The sequence below is a fragment of the Patella vulgata genome, chromosome 4 (assembly GCF_932274485.2).
Source record: "Patella vulgata chromosome 4, xgPatVulg1.2, whole genome shotgun sequence".
Lineage (NCBI taxonomy): Eukaryota > Metazoa > Mollusca > Gastropoda > Patellidae > Patella > Patella vulgata.
This window is the reverse complement of record NC_065882.2, coordinates 64029738-64053544: the sequence shown is the minus strand read 5'-3', so window position 1 is coordinate 64053544 and position 23807 is coordinate 64029738. Positions and strand designations below refer to the sequence as shown.

General features: G+C 36.9%; 1 protein-coding gene across 1 annotated transcript; it reads right to left on the bottom strand.

Moving 5' to 3' along the window:
• Window positions 1-279: 279 nt before the first annotated feature.
• LOC126818768 (ceroid-lipofuscinosis neuronal protein 6 homolog) lies at window positions 280-11732 on the bottom strand. Its single transcript, XM_050546328.2, has 7 exons — window positions 11601-11732; window positions 4362-4464; window positions 3229-3327; window positions 2615-2803; window positions 2167-2222; window positions 1763-1888; window positions 280-553 (listed from the first exon to the last, which is right to left on the bottom strand). The coding sequence occupies exons 1-7, from the start codon at window positions 11663-11665 to the stop codon at window positions 280-282; spliced, it is 912 nt and encodes a 303-aa protein (XP_050402285.1). The 5' UTR covers window positions 11666-11732.
• Window positions 11733-23807: the final 12075 nt, after the last annotated feature.

Below are 23807 nucleotides of genomic sequence, written 5' to 3'. Positions count from 1 at the left end.
TCTCAACGTCTCCGACAATAAGCATCAATCAAGCAACTCTGTACACCCAAATAACCTGTATATTTACATTCAAAATGGAAGAATGGAGAAAATAATTGCAAATATCAGCCTGTATTGACCGTACAACGCAAATTGGCTGAATCCGTAGCGTTAAGATGACAAATATGGGATGTGACTATTCAAAGTCAATAATTTAACGCAAGATGGAGCAAGGATGACAAGTATATTTAAATTACACTTATAATAAAAACATCCCCAAAACATTGGATTCACGAATAGTTAAAATATATAGTCTTTATAATAATACGTATAAAATGACCACGGTTCCGGAATATATATTACGCCTGGGTATTTATTTCTCATGACCTCATCGTCCCAGAGAAACATCACCCAGACTGCTATTAGTACAAGAGACATACTAAATGTGTAAAATAAAAATCGTCCATTAATATCTGGTTTCTTGCCTTGTGAAAAATTCACTAAAACTGCTATGACCATAGCAACAAACGTTAAAATATAAACTGAAAATATTTGTCCTTCGGTTACCAAATACCTGTCAACATAAAAAGAAAACAGGTCAAATTAGTCTTGTTTACATGCATAGAACTATGGTTGAGTGGGTGGGGCAAGAGGGATTCTGGATTATATATATAATTGAAACATAATAGAGGTTTAATGTCCTACTGCTCTGCGGGGGTTGGATGGCTGAATGGTTAGCGTGCGCGCGCTGTATCATAAAGTCTGTCATTGAGTCGACTGGCGTGGTTTCGAATCCCCGGTTGTACGTGACAAGGAGTAGGGTTGCCTGTCCAACCTCGTGGGTTTTCTCCGGGTCCTCCGGTTTCCTCCCACTGCTAAAGACCCCTACGCGCAAGCGAATTATGTAAATAAAATTAAACCATATGTTAGTCCCGAAATGACCTAGTTTGTGTCGAGTGGACGTTAAACCCCATTTCTCTCTCTCTCTACTGCTCTGCACCAATGGGGCTAATAAAGACGGACACACACCATACAAAGTGCTATGAAGGCAATTTTGCCCGGGCAGCGGCATTGCGGACTACTCTTGATTCGATCTCCAAGTGCCAATTGTTCTTTTATGTGCACAGCAAAATGTACACGGGACCTCGGGTTCTCGTCACATACTAACGACAAGACACCGAACTTTACTACAATGGAAACTTCGAAAGTACTTTCTTGGTCAACATCGGGATCGAACCTCTAGGTTAGCGATTCAGCGCTTTATTCACCAAGGATACATGTTTAGGGTGACCTACTTTGTCTACTGTGTGACCTACTTTAACTGATTATTTATATATTCTAAAGTTAAATAGACAACTATGACAGTTACTATAATTAACTTTCAGAGACTTTCTATAATATGCCTCCGTAAAAACTTCCCAATAAATTAAAGATTGTGTTCGTGGCGTCACTAGAGGAACCACTGACATTTAGAAATGGAAGAAACAGAATATTTTGAAACACAAAATATACAAATTTAACCAACGTCTTAAAAAACATCACAATTTGTAAGCCTGGGAACAACATATTGACAAATCTGATAGTCTTGATGGCGTCAGAAAATATTTCTTTAGGCAAGGATATAGGATGTTAACTCGGTCAACTGGGGCAACTTTTTTTTACGCGAGGTCCAATGAGCCTTCCCCATATATCAAGGCATAAGTATAGTCATTAACGTGAAAGCGACCTACGGGACTATGCTGATTATAGATCGAAAAAATAAAACAAAACTATGTATACATACCAATAATATACAGCACTAAATATTAACAATAACCAATGACGGACTCCTAGACTACTCCTGGCTTTACTTGATGGCAAAAACGACCCCATGAAATACAGAAATAAACTGAAGAAGAAGGGAATGTACCTGCAAGAAAAGCAAAATCAGAAAATTCGCGAATTTACTTTAATAGAGTTTGATAATTCATAATGTCGAGTTATGTCCCATGATCCTAATCGTGAATTTTCCACCCACCCAACTCAATCTACTTTAGATGTCTACGGTCTTAATTATTATTGTTTAGAATGGTTTTCAGGTAGTTATGCCTGTAGGTGGTTCTTGTCTAAATCGAAGTTTATCATATACAGATTTAATTACATGTTATATATGTACATGTGAAGCCTAATACAGAATACATCACTTACCACATTAGATGTCCGATCTCTTCATCAAATGAATAAAGTAATTCAAAACAATTTACCTGTAACAGATGTAAATTATATCTATACCGAAATTTAATTAAAACAATACACAGACCGGGTTAGAGTAGTTTAATATTCCTTCGGAATCTTTTACAGTTACAACTTGTAGTCGGATATGTTTAGTTAAACTAGACTTATATGACATACTTGGATAAAATTGGATCCAATTAAAAGTAACATGCTCTCGGCCAATCCGATTTATTCAAATATGGGCAATATGGCCTCTCATTATAACCCCGTCGTTATTTCAAAAAAGATTGCGCCGAATGCTTTTATAGCGTGTAGAGTAGGTACCTGCTATTCGTGATGTTTTTTGTGACATGAATTTGATGTCGAAAATATAAAAGATTATACCATAACAATACCAACAATAGCAGAAACTTAAACTTACCAAACCTGGAGGTTGAAGAGTTTTCATGATGGGATTATCCCGGACTGAAAGATGATGCAGGTATCCTACATGACCTAGTCTATGATTAATCGAGTCTCCAACCAAATGAATACTGGCACCCATCACAAATGTTATAACTGTTAGATACGTTACTGTTGAAGATATCTTTTTAGGACTCTTTTCTAATAACTATTTAAAAATACATTTTAAAAAATTATAATCATGTATGCAAGAGATGAAATGGGGTTTAAAGTGCGACTGTTCTGAGCCGAATGGGCTAATGAAGACGGACATGCGCCATGCAGAGTACTATTAGGGATATTTTATCTGGACAGCGGCACTACGGTCTCCAACTGTCAAGGTCTCTTTTACATGCACGCCAATGTGTACACCGGACCTCGGCATTTAGTACGATCCGAACGACTATACATGTAGGTTGTTCCTTGCCAGACCCTCCGTCATGCATCACTGACAAGGGATGCCATAGAAGATAAAACGCACACAAAAGAAAAAGAATTTAAAAAAAAACGGGGAACGCGGGGTGGGGCGTAGACCTGTTATATAAAAGTATATTTTCGAGGGTTAAATGTATAAAATAGTGTAAAGTAGTTTACCTTTAATAAACAGAAAGGTGTTATTACATTATACGCCATATGAAAATAATCACCAACACTCATACGATTCAAGGGAGACCATTCCAGAGGAACATATGACTGAAAATAACCATCATCATATTATATTTATATATAATCTAATAAAAAAATCTACAAATCCAATCAATGAACTGTCATAAGCAGCAATAACCCGGTTATGTTTAATATAGAGGAACGAGGGATACCCCATTGTGTGTTTGACAGGAAGGTCTTATATCAACAAAGTAAATGAAATGAAATGAAATTGGGTTTAATTAACGTCCCACTGTTCTGCTCAGAATCAGCTAATGAGGACATACACCATACACCATAGGTTACAGTGTGCTGTGACGGAAATTATGTCCTTGCACGCCAATGTGTACTCGGGACCTCCGTTTTTCGTCTCTTGCTAAGTCATCTGTCCTGCACTGACAAGGGGAACCACGCCGGAAAACCCCGATGAACGTTCTCGTCGCAGGTTAGCGAGCCAACGTTTTACTCACTGAGCCACCGCGGCTCACAAAGAGGTGAATGTATAATGTTTCGGCTACAGACTTTTTCAAAAATCCAACCCTTGCCCTACCCATAACCAGTTGGTTCCTTTATCTTCTCTGACCTCGCCTGTCCAACCTCGTGGGTTTTCTCCGGGTCCTCCGGTTTCCTCCCACTGCTAAAGACCCCTGCGCGCAAGCGAATTATGTAAATAAAATTAAACCATATGTTAGTCCCGAAATGACCTAGTTTGTGACCTACTCCTTGCCACGTACCACCGGGGATTCGAAACCACGCCGGTCGACTCAATGGCAGACTTTATGATACAGCACGCGCACGCTAACCATTCAGCCATCCACCCCCCGTATGTTTTAAACACAGACGATCAACTCACATAGTAACCGAAGGTTTGTCCCGAAAACTAGTTGATTATGAAATAATGTAAGTGTGCATAGCTATTGTCGTAAGGTCCGACAATATTCTGTTAAAAGTCCAAATACTATGGAAGCCTTTTAGCAATATCACTGACCAACGGACCTTGGGAAAAGCGGAAATTCCAACTAGGGGACCTTCGGACTATAGGCCAGACCACAAAATGGACAGATCATTTCATTCTTACTCACTGCTGCTATCGGCCTTCCGAAATCAAATATCCAGTTCTCCAAAGCCAACAACAACCAAATCTCAAAATGGAAATTATCTGCTGAATTACCTTTTCCATTAGATCTGAAAAGAAAGAAAACATAAGTGTTATTTTGGAATGTTACCTTTTCCATTAGATCTGCACAGAAAGAAAACCTTAACCAGGGGCGGATCCAGGAATTGTTACAGAAGGGGGTTTGCCAGGTTCCTGTTAAGGAAATTTGACAGTTTACAATGCATGATGCCATCATCGCCTCCAAATTACGTAGGCATACATACATAAAGAGAGAAAATCCACACCCTGTTAGACCGTCCCCCACCACCCACGCCCGCCCCAACCTCTCCTCTAGATCCACCGCCCCTGTTAATGTTATTTTGAATATTTACTATAATCACGTCACCTTACTTAAAGGGCCAATCCCGATAATATTTTCGAGAATAAAACTGTCTAATTTTGTGTTAAAATCCTCTACCCTAGGCCCGAGCAACTAACTCAATATATGTGATACGTTTTCAAAAAACTTAAACCCGCCAATCTTCGTCTGGAAATGGAGACCGGTGTCCCAAGCTATATTATGCGGTGTCTTGATAAAACTAGACTTTTATTTTATAACAATAATGTGTAGGTGAAATGTACCTTTCGTTATCAAGTACAGCACATCGGTTATTCATTGTATAGACCTCTAAAGGAACGGGAATCAATTATCAGGTCACCCAACGAAAAAACTGACCTAAAATCTTAAAAGGGTAACGTGTCCGGATAAGCAGTTTTGGCGTTCACGTCCAAACGACTCAATATTCTGAGTTGAAATTTTCATACAATGTAAATACACCATTCCTCTATATTTTAGGGCTTAAATTTCAAACGTACTCAGACTTTTATTTCTGGGACTCTGTTCAAATCGGGATAGTCCCTTTAATTGAGACGCGAGGTGAGAATAAGTGAACAAAATTTATTCGTTTACATGGATTACTTACATAACCTTTGAAAATCGAGTTAATGTGAAAACTAATGACTTCGATGACATGTCCATATGGAGTTTGGTTTATTGACAAAACACACTCAATGATTTTTAAATGCACAACAAAAACAGAGATGTCATTATTAAACATATATTGATATTTCAAAACTAAACATTAGATGTCCGGAAATCAATATTCCCGTATTACTATTTATGAGAATATCAGAACTTACACGGTTATATAGGAAAACAATCACCAAAGGATTATGAGAATGTCATGATTTTTTGTGATAATCAAAGTTCATATCTATATTCCATTCTAATCTTTGTTAATGTTTATGCAGGAAATATCAGTAGTTAAAAGCTGAACAAGCCAGATCGTTCGCATAGATCCCAAAAATAAAAAAATTAAAATAAATAATTGTGTACAACTGTAAAAGAAATACATTAATTGTTATTATGTTATTTTTAATGCTTAAACGTACATCTGAGTGTATCAACATCTTCGTGATGAATCATTTGGCTTGTAGCAGCATTATATTTTCTCTTCGAGAGATAAAGATGGCGGAGTGGAAACAATATATACTTAAAACGGCCACAATGTACGTTAGATTTTAAAATTTGAATAGTACATAGACCAAAATGTTTTAGAACCAGAAACTGTGCCCTATCTGCCCATCTTGTGGTTGGTATTCTGCTTTTGGGTGCGACGCTCTTGGAATAAAGTCTGAGCATCTGCGAATTTGGGTAAGATCGACATGAAACTTGGTATGGTTGTCCCCGAACTGTTGCGCATCGATAGACTGACTTCATGCTTTAATTCACAATTCCAAGATTGCTGCGGTGACCTCATGCTCGGTTCCTTGTCCATATAGTACGTTAAGTACGTTTGATTGTATGGTCTTTAGCTACATGTATGTATTTAGGCCTGAAATGTTATCTAAATTATTAATTACACATTAATTAACTTATCCAGACCATGATCAACTCTCGATTGCATCACTAGCCTGCGATATTTACTCGATTAGAAACCGGTATGCTGCTTCTGATTAAATCAAAAAATGGATAATCGGGACTTTGTTTTTATCGTCCCGACTTTGGTAATGATGATCGAGGCTAGGCCCAAAATTCAATCGCTAAATACTCGGTTCAGGGTGGATCAATTTGACTGAAATTTTCAGCAAATTGCCTTAACATTATCTAGTTTTTAACTATTATAATGCGAACTACCAGCTCTTTATCTAATCTTCCATAATACTCGGTTCAGGGTGGATCAATTTGACTGAAATTTTCAGCAAACTCCCTTTACATTATCTAGTTTTTAACTATTATAGTGAGAACTGCCAGCTCTTTATCTAATCTTTCATAATGTATCTTTAACTTTTATTCCGACATCTTGTAACATTGACAGGGAGCTGTCAATTCAAGACAAGCCATATTATGTTGTTCACTATAATTTCAAGTAAATGTCAGATCAATATCCATTAAACACTTGATAAAAGGTTTTATTACTCTCATGTTTTCTTATATAGTTTATTACTACTCAACCCGCCCTTAATGATGATTACACACCGATGTATATTAATGTTTAGAGTGTTCCATATATCTGGAGAGTTATGATGGCCTAGATGTCTAGTGTCGCGCTTCGAGCTCTAGCTGGCTGTTACCTGTCGCTTTAAGCAAATTGTATTTCAGGCTTGATTTGTACATGTTTAAGCCCTCTTTGTAATTTTCGTTTTCATGGGTACGGTATTTCCTCAGAGAAGTGAAAATAAAAGCGATATTTGACAAATAAAGATCTCCCAATTGCCCTTTTAGAACGCAGACCAAATTACGTTTTGTAATGAAAAATGACATTATATATTCTATACGATTCCATTTCTTTTTCCTGTTTTTGTTTTGCAGAAAAAGGTCCATTCGGTTCCCAAATGATTAAAGATACATTATGGGAGATTCGGTAACGAGTTGGCAGTTCTCACTATAATAGTTAAAAACTAGATAATGTAAAGGCAATTTGGTGAAAATTTCATTCAAATTGATCCACTATGAACCGAGAACTAAGCGACTGAAATTCCCATAAGCCTCGGTCATCATTACTAAAGTCAGTAGGATAAACAGCATAGTCTCGATTATCCATTTAATCGTTTAATCGAGAAGGAAAGTTATGCAGTAAATCGGCTTACAATCCACTAAAGATCGCAGGCTAGTGCTGCCATCTAGAGTTGATTATGGCCTGGATAGGTTAATTAATGTCTAATTAATAATTTAGATAACATTTCAGGCCTAAAAAAAGACCTGAAATAGGCTGATTTAGCTCTTGCATAATGTATGTTTAATTATGATGGCCTGAAAATCATTATGTCTGTTGCCAAAAGATAAATATTGTATATTTATTTCTTTTTTTTTCAATCAGAAATAAAGTAATGTTTATACGAAGTGTAGTTTTATAGATATTACCCCTGATGTTTAAGGTTTAAATAAATATCTATTTGTTAAAACAATACGGGATTTGTTAGTACTACGCACTATCTGTGGGGCGGTTAGAGGTACCAGCCATGCCTTACTCTAAAGAGACTGGGTTTGTTCCACTCTCGGAAAGACGTCGACGTCATAAATTAAATTTAATGTATAAAATTATTAACAACCTCGCGCCATCATATCTCTCTGACCTATTAGAACTTTCCTCTACTCCTCTCAATTATACTCTTAGAAACAAAGATAAACTAAAGGAAACCAGATACAGAACCGAAATTAGAAACTCTCGATCCCTTGCTATCTTTGGAAATTCACTAAATACATTAGATACCATCGTGGCATCATATTAAAATCTAGGGAAAAGAAAATTACAAATAATTCATCCTAAACTAAGATTATGCTGCTCAAATCGACAAGGTCATAAATTCGTCAGACACGTCGATGATAGCCCTGCTTGCCTCTGCGGTCACAACTTCGAAGATCCCGAACACTATTTACTCGTATGCCACTTATATTCAGATGCAAGAAAACAGACAATCCATAACCTTCAACATAATCATAAAACAATCTTTGCATGGGTCAACAAAATTTAGTCCTTAGATAAACACACTCATTTTCCAAGAAGTCCAACAATTTATTCTTTTATCAAAAAGATTTAAATCTCCATAAAACAACCCTTAAGTTATCTCAAGTCCCGAACACTGTACATTCATCTAAGTCTTTATATTATCCATTATGTATCATATGCTCTATATTCATGTAATTATGTATGTATATATTTATAATGTGTACATGTATCTAAATCAGAGAGAGGGGTTACACATAGGCTTAGCCTGTTCCCCAATCCAAATTCAGATTTAATGAATAAAAATATTGTTTTAAAAAAAGCATAAATAGATCTAATATTTGTTGTTTTCTGTTTTACTACATTGTTATGTGTGAGTGACAGCGTGAAGCATATCAAATGAATCGAAATGAAATGGGTTTAACGTTCTACTGTTCTTCACCGACTGGGCTATATGAAGACGGGCATGTTCAACCCCAACCCCGAGAGAAAATATCCGAGGACTTCTGTTTAGCGAGTTTGTGTGTTACTCACCGAGTCAACGCGGCTCCCTGGATCATATCAAGAGAATGTATGTAAAAGCGTCCTAGTTAAAACATAGCCTTCTTGCTAGGTAATGAACATAATATGCCCAGATAGTTGACGCCCAATTCGATTTACGGTCTGGATAGACTGCATACCGGGACATTATCAATACATTGTTTCCTTTTATTTCGGTCAAAATAAACCTTGCAAAAAAGACAAAAAATAATCCCAAAAGACTAATATTATCCAGTCTCGTAACCAGTTCTGTATTCTGATAGATTGTCCGCTTTAGACATACTAGAAATGGTGGCTTAAGTCAGCTAAAAATAGTAAATCTTATTTCAATTATTCGCATCCGCGTGAGGGTCTTTAGCAGTAGGGGGAAACCAGAGAGGACAAGGAGCAAACCCATTACGTTGGGTTGTCATGTAAAGGCATGGAATCGAAACCACTCAACTTGAATCAATAAGAGACCTTATTGTACGACTCATCCCCAATCCCCTTTCGGGAAATTACAACGTGGTATTCCCATGTTTGTGGTGCGTCCTGTACGGTCTGACGCGGAACGTCGGTTAGTCGTACTAAGTGGTCCCGTATGCACTTTGGGATGCACGCAAAAGAATCCTTGACAGTTGTAATTTAAGAAAGTGTAGGCCCCGTATACAAACTGACGTACCTGCAGAACAACCTCTGACAATTAAAATTTTATGACGTATGTGCTTCTTCATTAGCAGGGTTGGAGCAGAAAAGGTTACATCCTTTTTTACTTCATTATTTTAAACAGGAGAGGAAAATATAACTTGATATTTGAATATTTGAATGTGTTGTACCTGTGATGAATGGTCAGGACGTGAATCCAATTGATGAGGACCTCAACCCAATTATCAAGCGATCAGTTCAAAGCGAAACGAGATTATAATGCAATTTTTGTAACCTGTAATAATCTTCACCGATAATCACAAAAAATATTATACATTCATGAGCTTGAGGTCAATAACTTCCATTAAGTATAGGCGTGCAAGGGCATTCAGGGTACTGGTAAACCAAATCCTCAATCACTGACACAATTACTGAATATGATTTAACGTTCCAAGAAAAACGACCATTTTAAACATGCATTATGCAAGAGCAAAATCTGCTTATTACAAGTCTTTCTTTAGGCCTGAAATGTTATCTAAATTATCATTTAGACATTAATTAACTTATCCAGATCATAATAAACTCTCGATGTCAAGGCTGGCCTTCGATGTTGGCTGGATTAGATTCCTATATGCCGCTAACGGCCATTGATAATTAAATCAAAAAAGTGGATAATCGAGACTATGCTGTTTATATTAATGATTTTAGTAATGATGACCGAGACTATGCAAATATTTCACCCGCTTCTTTCTCGGCTCATAGTGGATCAATTTGACTGAAATTTTCAGCAAATTACCTTTACACTATCTAGTTTTTAACTGTTATAGCGAGAACTGCCATCTCTTTATCTTATCTCCCATAACTTATGGAATTTACTTTTCGTTTCTTTGATGGCTTGTACTTATAGGGCTTCCGTTGATCCTATCATACTGACGATAGTAAAACTTTCCTTGTCAAGGGGAGCTGAGTTTGAAATATTGGGGGGGGGGGAGGAACCAGTGGTCCATTGTGTGAACTGTAAATCAGGTCAGACATCTATTATGCAAAGTCACGAGTTCTATCCCCACCTACACATGCCAATGGCTAAAGACGCTCGTTAAAGTTCGTGACTATTCCGGCTTCGCATCACCCCTTAACTGTTAAAGATACATTATGGGAGATCGGTAACGGGTTGGCAGTTCTCACTATAATAGTTAAAAACTAGATAATGTAAAGGCAATTTGGTGAAAATTTCATTCAAATTGGTCCACTATGAACCGAGAACTAAGCGACTGAAATTCCCATAAGCCTCGGTCATCATTACTAAAGTCAGTACGATAAACAGCATAGTCTCGATTATCCATTTAATCGTTTAATCGAGAAGGAAAGTTATGCAGTAAATCGGCTTACAATCCACTAAAGATCGCAGGCTAGCGCTGCCATCTAGAGTTGATAACGGCCTGGATAGGTTAATTAATAATAATTTAGATAACATTTCAGGCCTAAAGAAAGACCTGAAATAGGCAGATTTAGCTCTTGCATAATGTATGTTTAAATAATCCTGTGCATAAGTGAATCTCTGTATCTTGTTTCAGTACATGTACAATTTTGGGGTGAGGGGTTATATAGGATTTGCCTGTTTCCCAATCCTAGATTTAAATAAAATAATTTAAAAAAAAAATATTAAACATATGATGTCAGTCTCGAAATGACTTGATTTTAAATCTAGTCTGGTCAAAGAGATAAACGGCAAGATTAAAATTTGATGTCAAGTTACAGACATGTCCTGAACTGAATGTAGTTTAAAATACAAATCTTTGTTAGGTGAGTAGTCCTGTTAATGTGACGCTCGCCCGAATCTAACATAATTTGTTTGATTTTGTCAATTTAGTCGGTCTGACCTTTATACGAAGAATAAAAACTGGTTTTAACTAGGCTTCCCTGGCTGTCGTGTGTCAAAAACAACTGATTAGTCGGAATAACCCGGACACGTGCTGTTCAACGGACATGATATATATGTATCACAATCCACGAGTTCAATTGATTTTAAATATGGTTGTTATTTGTACACTTACTGGGATGAGTTTTCTACCTTTTTCTCTGGATTTTTCTTATGCTTTATACGTTTTCTGGCTTCCATCGTGCTTGCGCGTTACGTGTTGCTGCCCCGTCTAGAAACCATAGAACTAGCCTTCGTTTTCATATGTACATCAGAGGTATATAGCATAACACATCTGTAACTACTAATAATAGATTAATAACATCATATCAATATGTAAACATGAGTAGGTACATGTATTTAAAACCTTTAGACACGTACGTTAGGACATTCGTTGATAATATGGTATGGTGAAATGCCTCTGCTTGCATTGTGTTATACCCTGATCAAATGAACTTGATAACCGCGTGCCAATTCTGTTACCAGACAATATGTAAATTAGGTAATGTCACAGCTGTTATCTAATTACATCACGTGATTACAGGTAGTCTTGATACAAGGTTTAAAGTTCAATATTTATCTGAAAAACTACCTTCACATGTATATACAAGACGACAATATTTGAAACGAGAAAAACAAACAAACACTACACTCATGGTTTAGATAGATTTGATTTGTTTTATATGTATACCATGTTTTTGTAAATATTTATAGCGTCATTTATTCTATTACTAAAATATTACACAAACTGATTACTTTTCTATGAATATGGAAGTCAGTGCAGATTTGATATAAGCCATTGCATAGTCAACCATTTTTTTTGGTTTTATTTATAGGTTATCGGTACGGATGTTTTTGATAGATAGTACACGGATTGTATAGTTAATAGATCAACTTGAGTCTAATAATACTCTAATTCATCTGAATAGCCAAATTGTACAAGTAGGGGAGAGTGGGTACCAATGGGCATATGGGACTGATGGACCACCCCTTGTATCAGACATGTGAATGGCAAAATCGAATTCTATCGGCCTTCATTATTTAGCCCTGACCTAACCTGGAATACATTGCTGATTTGCCTAGAATGCTATCAATACATTGCCTTACAGCCCCACAGGTACATTTAACCTTAGTAAAAGTATTGTTTTCATATTTTGCAATATTCTTCATGTCCCAAAGTAATTGAGTGTCATCAAGTGGTGCTTTACACCAACACATATGCCTAGTATAGCCTTTGCGCTTAAAATCAAATGCCACAGTGACTGACTCTACAGTTAATAGAGCTAAATATATATTTAAATGCTGTGGGGACCGATGGACAACCTGGTCATATTTTTTATGAAAATTGTGCATATGATAGGTTTCTAATTTATAATCTAGAGTTTTATAATGTCGAGAAATAGAAAGAGAACAAAATCCTACATAGTACCCACAAGGTTGGACAGACGACCCTACTTGTCACGTTTAAGTGGGGAATCGAAACACGCTACTGTACTTGAATTAATGACAGATCTTATGAATCTAACGCGCATGTTTACCCTTTGCACACCTCTCCTCCTTAGCCCCCCCCCCCCATCCCCTGACTATGTTGCTATTATCAAGAATGGTGATAAAAATGGTGGCTTTGAAAATTTTTTTTCATAAGAGCTAAAAAGCACACCATCTATGCATTATTCATCGAGACAATAGCTGAAGATACTGACACTGTAACACGCTCAAATATAGTGGCCATGCTTCCCCCGAACCAATAAAAATAAATACCACAAAAAGACCTCAAGGAATTATTCGCTTTGATGTTTCCATTGATGACTATGATATTGAATAGGACGGTTATTATGATCTTACTTCAACAAAAAATATATATTTTGTTTATTCTTTAATTAAATTAAGTGAAAGCTCTTAAATGTTTGTATATCTTATTGTAACCATTGAACGGTCCATTGGTCCCCATGAGGGGTCCATCGGACCCACACCAGTAGGACCGATGGGCCATCCTGATTGATATCAGAAAAATAGGTATAATTCCACTTTTCTTTAAGGTATAGCATTGAAACGCTGTATGTTTATAGGTTAGTGTCTGACGAATGAAGTAGCAAAGATTAGTTAACCACGTTGATTTGTAACTAAAGTTATCTGTAAAATAAAAAAAAATCGGTCCGTCGAACCCCAATCTCCCCCACGCCTTTATAAAGCCAATATTTTCTCAGCATCAGCACCTCGACCCATCTTAATTGCTTTTTCATTAAAGGGGACAATTATTGCTGTAAGACTTATCCGATCTCCTGGTGGGGAAACAAGAGAAATCTCATTACTGTCACCCGCAGTCGAATTTCTTCCACGTAGTAATGAGTTTAGGCACTTATAACGTCATTAATCAGGTTACTTTGTCCTGTCTTATATATACAGTGGGCACGATTGACATCTTTACTATTTTCAAACAAATCCAATTATGTTTCACCAGTGTCATAGACTGTATACAAGTCTAACTTTATCGTACAACGGCAATGATTGTACCGTTTGTGCAGTGGTGGGATCCATCGTCCTTATTTGGTCGAAAGTATGCCGTGAGTTGATTTTGAATTAATGACAGAAGGCAATCTTTACCGTAATTATTGCAAGTCGTTGCTATGGAAAACTTTCGTTTTTCCCTGGTTTGAAATGCCACTCACCTCCATTAGTACCACGCAGGTCTGATTTCCGTTTCTTGCGGTCCAGTCTATGAGAACAAGAGCATCGCAACCGCTGCAATATACGTCCACATTCCTGTTTTGATTGATATGGTATTTTCTACCACACACCAAAATAACTAGTTGCCAATTACGGTATAAGGAATAGATATGCCAAGTTCCCAGTTGATCCATTCAGAATTCCAGCTTATAGTCAAAAAACACAAACAATTGGGCTTAGCTTTGCCCCTAGGGGTTGGACATGGGCCAATATAAACAGGTACAACCCTATGATGGATCATACTGAATTGGTTCCAAGTCTGTTAATAATTGCAACCTGTAGAATATTTACAGACAAAATATTTAAAAAAAGTGAGTGTGTGTGTGTGTGCGTGCGTGCGTGTGTGTGTGTGTGTGGTGGAGGGGGGCAGATCATGCACCAAAATCAATAGTTGCCGTCCTTAGAGTATAAAGAGTAAGTATACCACGTTCCAAGATAATCCATTCAGAATTGTAGCCTCCAGACGCTAAACACAAAAATTGGGTGTGGCTCTGCCCCTGGGAGTCGTGGCGTCCCTAAGGCTATAAGGAATACATATACCAATTTTCAAAACGATCCATTAAAAATTGTGGCCTGTAGTCAGGTATTTACCAAAAACGATAGGGATCATCCTTTGGGTATATGGAATAGGTATGCAATGTTTCAAAAGGATCTGTTAATAATTGTAGTCCATAGCCGACACAAAGACACACACAAAATTTGGCGTGGCTCTGCCCCACGGGGTCGGGCATGCATCTAAATTAATAGAGGTCATCTTTAGGGTATAAGGAATACGTATGAACAGTTTTCATACACAAAGAGAAAATGGGCATGGCTATGTCTTTTGGGGTTGGGCATGCATCAAAAAGTAATAGGAGTGATTCTTAGAGTATAAGGAATACGTATGCAAAGTTTAAAGATGATCCGTTAAGAAATACCTCCTATATATGACCAACAAACAAATACAAAAAATGGGTGTGGCACTGACCCTGGGGAGCAAGCATGCACCAAAAACAATGGGAATCATCCTTAGGGTATAAAGGATAGGTATACACAGTGTCAAGACAATCCATTAAGAAATGCGCCTGGCAGGCGACCCACAGAGACATACCCACACACCCATACACACACACACACACACACACCCACACACACACACACAGACATGGGTGACGCAATACGTCCACATAATGAGGACGTATAAAACGACAATAAACCAATTAAATTGGTTCGAAATCATGGAAGAGTGCATGTCATCTTTATAACCGACATAATTTTATGCTCGTTAGCCGAAACCGCTAAACTAAACTGCTAAAAAATATACATTTCTGTCTGCAAGAAGAACACACACACAAAAAAACGAAATCAGAAGTAATTCGGACGGGCAAATTGTTTTAGCAGTATTTAGTAACTGGATGAGAATAACACATGACACAATTATATGGAATACAAGTTACTTGACGGATTTATTTCAGCGACGTTTCGACGAGGGTTCTCTCGTCTTTATCAAGCAAAGAATGACAACCATACAAATTATGGAACAAATTAAAGACAAACATGTATATACAATCAGAGATAATCATTTAGAAGCCATACGGGTTGGGTAGTAATGAACTATGTACAAAGACAACATGATAATAAAGACAGCTAGATTGAGCGGTGGATATGCTTACATAGGCGGAACCCAATAAGAGACCATGATTAGTGTAGACAAAATGAAATGAAATGGGGTTTAACGTCCTACTGTTCTGCTCCGAACTGGGCTAATGAAGACGGACATACGCCATACAGTATGCTATGAGGGAAATTTTGCCCGGACAGCGGCACTATATGTAAAAATAACATAAGATTATCCGGTATTGAATCAATGAAGTATTTAAAAGATGGTTTTTTTTAAGAATGGATATACATAAACATAAAAGTACATTAAATAAAAAATCCCAGTATCAATGTGAAATTGTGAAATTGTAAACTATTTTTAAAGAAGATTGTATAAAAAAAAACATTCATACACATTAAGAACATATTTAAACGATACTACATCCATGAAATATAAAAAATTATTATAATGTGTATCAAACTCTATAAGAATTATAGTTACCAGGGGCCGAGTCTTAGTAATGATGAAACAAAGCATTACAGCGAGAATTTCATATTTTCTAAGAAAGTCAAAACATAATTATTGTCAACTCACTATTATACGATCATATGTATCATTCCTACACTTAAAAATCATTCACCCCGGAAATAATAACATAATTGCCTCCCTTGATTTCTACCCCCCCCCCCCCATGGAATAGCTATCTTCAAACGTCTGAATTTGAAGTTGAAAATGATATTTTTGCCAATTTCTCAACTGGCAATAATGAATTATAGGATTAATAGGATTATTCTTGAACAAGGTAGGACTATTTATAGATACCATCTATTTTAAGGCTTTATTTAAATACATTTTAAAAATATGACTTAAAAATATGAAATTATCGCTTTAATATAGTGGGAAAATAAACGGAAGGGTATATTACTGGATAGGACTGTCGTATGCTTTTGGGATGAATATTGGTTTCAGCCATTATCACATATGTGATAGAACTGGTTAGCCAGCGGTTGCCAGGGAAGATACACCCACATTTTCCATGAGATAGAATAGATAGAGAACAAGCTAAAAAAAAAGAAGCGATTTTTCGCACAATCAGAGGCCATAATGCAGGAAATTATGGTTTAAAATGGGCATCTATCGAAATGGTCTGAGATATTTTGGATATAAAGATAAATTTTAAGTTTCATCAAAATCGGATAAAAATTAAGAATATTCTAGAAAGTCCACAACCTTAGTATTACATACTTTTATACTATTTGCGTACAAGGAGCGGACATTTTGTCAGGCAGTTTCGGTCCAACCGTTATTAGGGTGTAACGGTGATACATTTAAACGCTTTTTAAAATCGGATAAAAATTGTGACCTCTGGTCCACAAGTTAAAAACCTTATTTTTCGTACAATCAGGGGCCATAATCGAGGAAGTTACGGTCCGATATGCGCAAGTATCGACAGGAACCAACATCGTTGGATTACATTCATATATTTCAAGTTTCATCAAAATCGGAAAAAAATTCTGACTTCTAGAGTGTCCACAACCTTGGTATTACATAAGTTTACACTATTTGCGTACAACCTTCATTGATGTGTAACGGTGATATATTTAAGCGTTTTTAAAATTGAATACAAATTGAGACTTTTAGCGGCTCCACGATCAACAAAATGCGATTTTTCGAACAATAAGGGGCCATAATTTAAGAATTGTGACCTCAAAAGGGTCCACAACCTTGATATACCACATATTTACACGATTTCATGAAATTTGAAACGGTAATATATGCAAGTGGTTTTTTTTAAATCGGAGAAAAATTGGAATTTCTAGAGGGACCACAAGCTAAAAACGCGATTTTCTCGTAAGATCAAGGGCCATAATTCAGGAAGTTACGATCCGATATGCGCGAATATCGTCGGAAGTCAAGATCTCTTGGTTATAAACATATATGTCAAGTTTCATCAAAATCGGATAAAAATTGTGACCTTTGGGGGGTCTACAATCTTGATATACCATATTTTTACACTATTTGCGTACGAGGGGCGGTCATTTTGTCTGACAGTTCTAGTTACGGGCCTGGCGACGATATACGCCCACATTTTTTTACGCCCACATTTTCATGTAGACGTATAAAAACATTCACACACAGATCATTGCTACCGTACTAGATGCGTAACGAAGATTTGAAAAAAAAACCCCAGAAGTAACGCAATAGATGGAAAACAAGAGTTGTACTTCTATATAACTGCCAGAAGTAACGAGCGATAACAGATACACGGTCGAATTTCTGCTCACTGATAATTTCTTCGAACACGAAAAATTGTTATACGAGACTACGAGGGGATATCTAACAATTCAAAAAAGAATTGAATGTCACTAGATAATAGAAAACGAGAAAAATCACTCACATTCACTACATAATAAAAACATTGTGATGCACAGACTTTTTCTATTTTCTCCGTTTTCCTTCAGTCAGTTATTTAGAAGGATAACTCTTGTTTTCCATTGTTTAAGTCACTCCATTTTATTTTTAAATCATCGTGATACGCATCTATCGAAGCAATGATCTCTGTCTTAAAATCATATTTAGAACGTGTTTAACCAGTTCTATCACAAATATGATAATGGCTGACACCAATATTGTGATTTAAAAAGGAATCTCAACACGTCTGATTTACAACGAATAGAATATAATGAAATGAAAAGAAATAAAATGGAGTTCAACGTCCTATTTTGCTGTACCGACCGGTCTAATGACGATGGCCATACGCCATGTAATGTGCTGCGAGGGAATGTGTGTCCGGGCAGCGGCGCTACGACCTGATTTTATTTCCAACTGTCAAGGGTTCTTTTACACGCACGCTAATTAGACACTGGACCTCAGTTTGTCGGCCCATCCAAACGACCAGCCGCTGTTCCTTCCCAGTCCTTTGTCCTGCACTGGTGGTAGGGGAAACCACGTGGGAAAATCAGAGGAACCTTATCGCCCAATACTGGGACCGAACCCGAGACCTCCCGGCTAGTCATAAGTTCCGTAATCAACAGTTTGATTAAAACACAGATCCTATTTCGTTTCGTTTTTATACTTCAAAATTTCGTTTTACTTGTCTTTACTACACTTGGATCTTGAAGAGTTGTTATATAACCCGCGTTCTGGATGACGTGAGGGATTGGCCAATGAAACGGTCTGTTACGGCGAGTTTTTGGCGTCAGGTGCACGGAACTGTGGGTAACCCACTATAAACATCAACGCTGATTGGTTAATCAAATGTCTGGCGTCATAGGGACAAAAGTCGCTCGTATGACCCCTGACACGACCTTCCACTACAACCGGTCAGATTTTCATGTAGTAGAGGTCATCTAAAGTATAAAAAAAAACGAAACGAAATATTGATCTGCATTTGAATCAGATTGCGTCTTTCATAGCCAAGTCGGTACGGAACAGTAGGACGTTAAACCCCATTTCATTACATATACAAGTTATATATACTTATCACGTGGGCGATTACCAGAAAATAATTTAATTCCTTGTAAACTGTCTTATTTACAAAGAATGGGATACACCGTCAACCCTGAAGTGCAGTCGTCACCCCCGAAGACGTCAAATACAAATAGACAATTTAGTGTATTTGCACGTGGACTGTTCGAGGGTTATGAAGCATAAAAAGGGTTTTCGATGAACAGGGAACTATTATGTGTTTTGAAACGAGTAACCTTTTTGAAGATTTTGCTACAAATTTTAGCCTCTTTTAATATTCAATATACATTTCACTGAATGGAATGTAACAAACTAGACGTGTATCTACAACGCTTGAAATGTAAGAAACACAAGCCAACAGCGAGGTTGATGTCTCCCCGCCGAAATCCTAAAATAAATAGATGACACATATTAATTAATCGCACATTTATTTTTTTCAAAAATATCGATCAATCAAACTATACACTAAGTTACATCACTCTCTATCAGATAGAATCAAGATTATCTTGCCCCAAAGCATCAACCAATGAAATTGATTATCTCTGCTTAGCTTCAGCACGAAATGTTAATCATTCAACTCAGTCAAGACATTCACCTAATGAACATCTATATCAAGTTTAATCATTCTACCTCAATTAAAAGCAGAGTTGTTATGTTCCAAAGTCTTGACCAAGGTTTAACAATTCTACCTCAATTAGAAGGAGAATTTTTGTGTTCCAAAGTCTCGACCAATCAAATTGCTTATCGCTCTGCTTACCCTCAGCTGAAAATGGCAATTATCGACCTTAGTCAAGGTATAGATGTAATAAAGCTATACACCGTGTGTCCTCACTCTCACTTAATTAGAACTAAAGTTATCGTGTCCCAAAGCATCAACCAATCAAATTGCTTATCTCTGCTTACCATAAGCAGAAAATTCTCATCTTCGAACTCAATCAAGACATTCACCTAATAGACACCCACGCCAAGTGTTAACATTCTAACTCAATTAGAATGGGAGTTATTGTGTTCCAAAATATGGATCAATCAAATTGCTTATCGCTCTGCTTACCCTGAGCAGAAAATGCTCATTATCGAACTTAGTCAAGGTATTGATGTAATGAAACTATACACCAAATTTCATCACTCACTTAATAAGAACTAAAGTTATCGTGTCCCAAAGCATCAACCAATCAAATTGCTTATCTCTGCTTACCCTAAGCAGAAAATGCTCATCTTCGAACTCCATCAAGGCATTGACCTAATAAACACCTTCACCAAGTTTGAAAATTCTAGCTCAATTAGAAAGAGAGTTATTGTGTCCCAAAAAGTGTGACGGACAGACAGACAGACAGACAGACAGACGAACCCATTTTAATAGTCCCCTGCTTTCTTCGATAGGCAGGGGACAATAAACATACACAATGATGCAGAATTATAGAAATTACGTATTTGGCATCATAGCGGTAAAGATTCATTGAGCTTCCGATTAAGAAGGCTTAACTCTTAGCCGAGATTATAAAAATAAATTCTTAACCACAAATATATTATGTTGCTGAACAACCAAGGGTTAGTGCCATAGCAGCACTAATACTTATTTCATCCCCATGTGGAAGCTAATGACTTTTTAGTATCTTGCAATAGGCATGACGTGCGTATTCTATAAAAAGTTTACCTGACATAGTTGTCTTATGAACGTGACTGTGATCGCGATTGTGAGCGTGAACTTTGATTCATGAAAAGGTTTTTGTTTTTAAGTAAAGGGGTGGGGTACTGTCTCGTACTACTGTCATCTTCTTTAAAATAGCACAATAGTGGGCCCAATATAGAGTCTTTGGTATGTTTCAAAAATCGTCGATTTGTCGAACAGTATATAAATATATTACACACATGATGTGACATACAGATTTCACGAATAATGACTCGAGCTGTATAATAAGTAAAATACGATCTCCACACAGGGTTATCTCCCATCTGTGATATAGGCATTGGCGGTCCTAACACCATATTGTTCTGAATGGCAAAGGTAATCGTCACAGGTAATGTTGTCACTATTAAATAAAAAGAAACCCACATTAACGTTATCGTGGTTGCCACCATATTATATCTCACATAACTAATTCTACTCTCGTTGATGTTTAGTTTCCCAACAGTTTTTATTTTCTTTAAAACACAAGTGTTAAGGGCTAGAACAACAAGGGGCACAACTCCAAACATAACCATCTCTGACGTCCAGGTGTATATGGAATAAAATGTGTATTCTCCTGGCTCTAATTGAGAGCTTCTTACGAAACATTCATCATCCGAAACTTCCCAAAAATACGTTTGCGGAAGTCCGAAAAGAAAGGCAACAAACACAAGCAGTATAATTACTTTAAGCGATCGGGCTTTCCCACTGAAACGTTCCGATTTAAACGGATGACACACGGATAAAAATCGCTCGGTCGTAAAAGCCAACACAAGTAACACACATAAATATTGAATGGACATATAAAGCATGTTCCACACTTCACACCAAATAGGTAAATCCAATGTTCCCACTAACCAAGGATTTTCTAACTCATAAAACACATGTAGAAATAAATATATAAAATCTGCTATAGCTAGAGCTGCCAGATAATTAGCTGATATATTACATGCCTTCATCCTGGGATGAAGCCAAATTCTTGCTGAAACAACATTCCCAATACCACCTACTAAATACCAAATAGGTGTTAGACACTTGTTAATACGAATAGCAAAGGGAACATGATATTCCATGACTTCAATGAATTTGTTGATATTGGTGACTTCTGTGATGTTGGCTTGGGTGTGGTTTAGCCATTCTGGATCCATGGTTCCTTGAAACGTCTGAAAAGATAAGGTAAAAATGGGCATTAAAAGAAAGTAAACTTCTGTTGTATTAATATTCCCGCGAAATGTGTTAACTATGTCAACCCCTGAAACGAGAATGGTATCTGACAGTAAGTAGTGTATCTAACACATGATACGGAGTTTGCTGTCAACCCGTTTGAAGTGCTAATGGTTTCACGATTCTCATTTACAGTATTCATGTTTTTACGTAGTAAAGCATAACGTATCAGTGTGTTAAAGTAATTGCTGGTGTGAATACTCGGATATCTCACATCACCTCAAAGTGTCCAAACCATTACAAGTTATTTATAATATTGACTCGTGTTGTTTTCCAGTCAGCGTATCCGCATTCGATCACTATACGTCACTTCCTCTGTTGTTATCGGTTTCACTCCGGGTTCAGTATAACGAACGATAGCTGGATAACCTGGTACTACCGCACCGCTCTATAGACAAACACGTGTTCTTTATGGATGCTATAATTTCTGAAACTTTTAACTCAACACTGATTCTGAGTATAATACCTGGCCTAGGATATTAACACGCAGCTTGTAACACGTGTCACTGACTTATTAGACATTTATATCCCACTTTCTTGTCTGGTGTATTTAACGCATCGCTAACACAATAATAGATAATTATACCAAGCATTGCGCAAAAAGGAATCCAATTAAATATCACTTTCTACATTAAACAAATTCGTTCAAACATACCTATTTACACAAAGTAGTCAATCGGTTTCAGCCGTTTGTGTGACTAGGCTACGAGTTCACTGGTCTTCCGCTTTATTCAGATCTTAACACTTAATTTCTTTTACAACTGACTGTTTCCAGACAAGACTATACTTTTAATTTACCATCATTGTACAGTGAGAAATATAATATCGATCAGAACAAATCAGACACGCCATATTAAACAGACCCAAGGGGCAATTAAGTGAACAGGTAGCATTATTTTACCTTATTGAAATGTCGACAACATATTCCTCCTCTGTCGTGTTTTTAATTCGTATGATAAAATATACATATATTTGTTCAACATACTCCTTGTGATCTATCGCCAAGAATAATTCTGTTAACCCATCTTCCAGTGTTGGTTGATCATCATTTTGAATTGGTATTCGAAGGGTTTCTTATCGTTTTAACGTTCTCCTTTCAAAGTCGGTACGTTTTCAGCATTTTAATCAGACAGATAACTATGTTATACGGTATTATTTATGGTTCGACCAATACCCAGGTTGTCATTTTATTATGACACATTATTCATAAAAGATGTTATAAAGTGCCTTGAGCGTTTGTGGGTTTAATATCCCTGTTTTCCTTTGTGTTTTATTCCGATTTTATCTTTTTATATAAAATGGCAATTCTGACAATTCATTTAGTGGGATTCATAAAGAATTGAACTAGAGTTTATGTATCGTCAATATAATACATCGGTTCTATTTTTAGACAAACATATGGGAGGTCTAATGTAGTTTTGCACGTACAATACGAGGCATGGTTTCGAATCCCCGGTTGTACGTGACGAGGAAAAGGGTGGCCTGTCCAACCTCCCCCGGTTTCCTCCCACTGCTATATTAAAATACAAAATTTAAAAACATATGTTAGTCCCGAAATGACCTAGTTTGTGTCGAGTGGACGTTAAACCCCATTTTCTCTCTCTCTCTCTCTACAATAATTTCATGTTCCTCAAACGAGTTTTACAGCATCTAGCCATTGCTACCTTAGTTTGAATTTC

Bases quoted from the DNA above. Each gene is read 5' to 3' on its own strand.
- LOC126818768 (XM_050546328.2), bottom strand. From the start codon at position 11,665: ATGGAAGCCAGAAAACGTATAAAGCATAAGAAAAATCCAGAGAAAAAG. The intron at 3,328-4,361 runs GTGAGTAAGAAT...GGTTATTTTCAG, and splicing joins TCGGAAGGCCGATAGCAGCA to TCATATGTTCCTCTGGAATG. The intron at 554-1,762 runs GTATGTATACAT...TTATGTTGACAG, and splicing joins TTTAGTGCTGTATATTATTG to GTATTTGGTAACCGAAGGAC.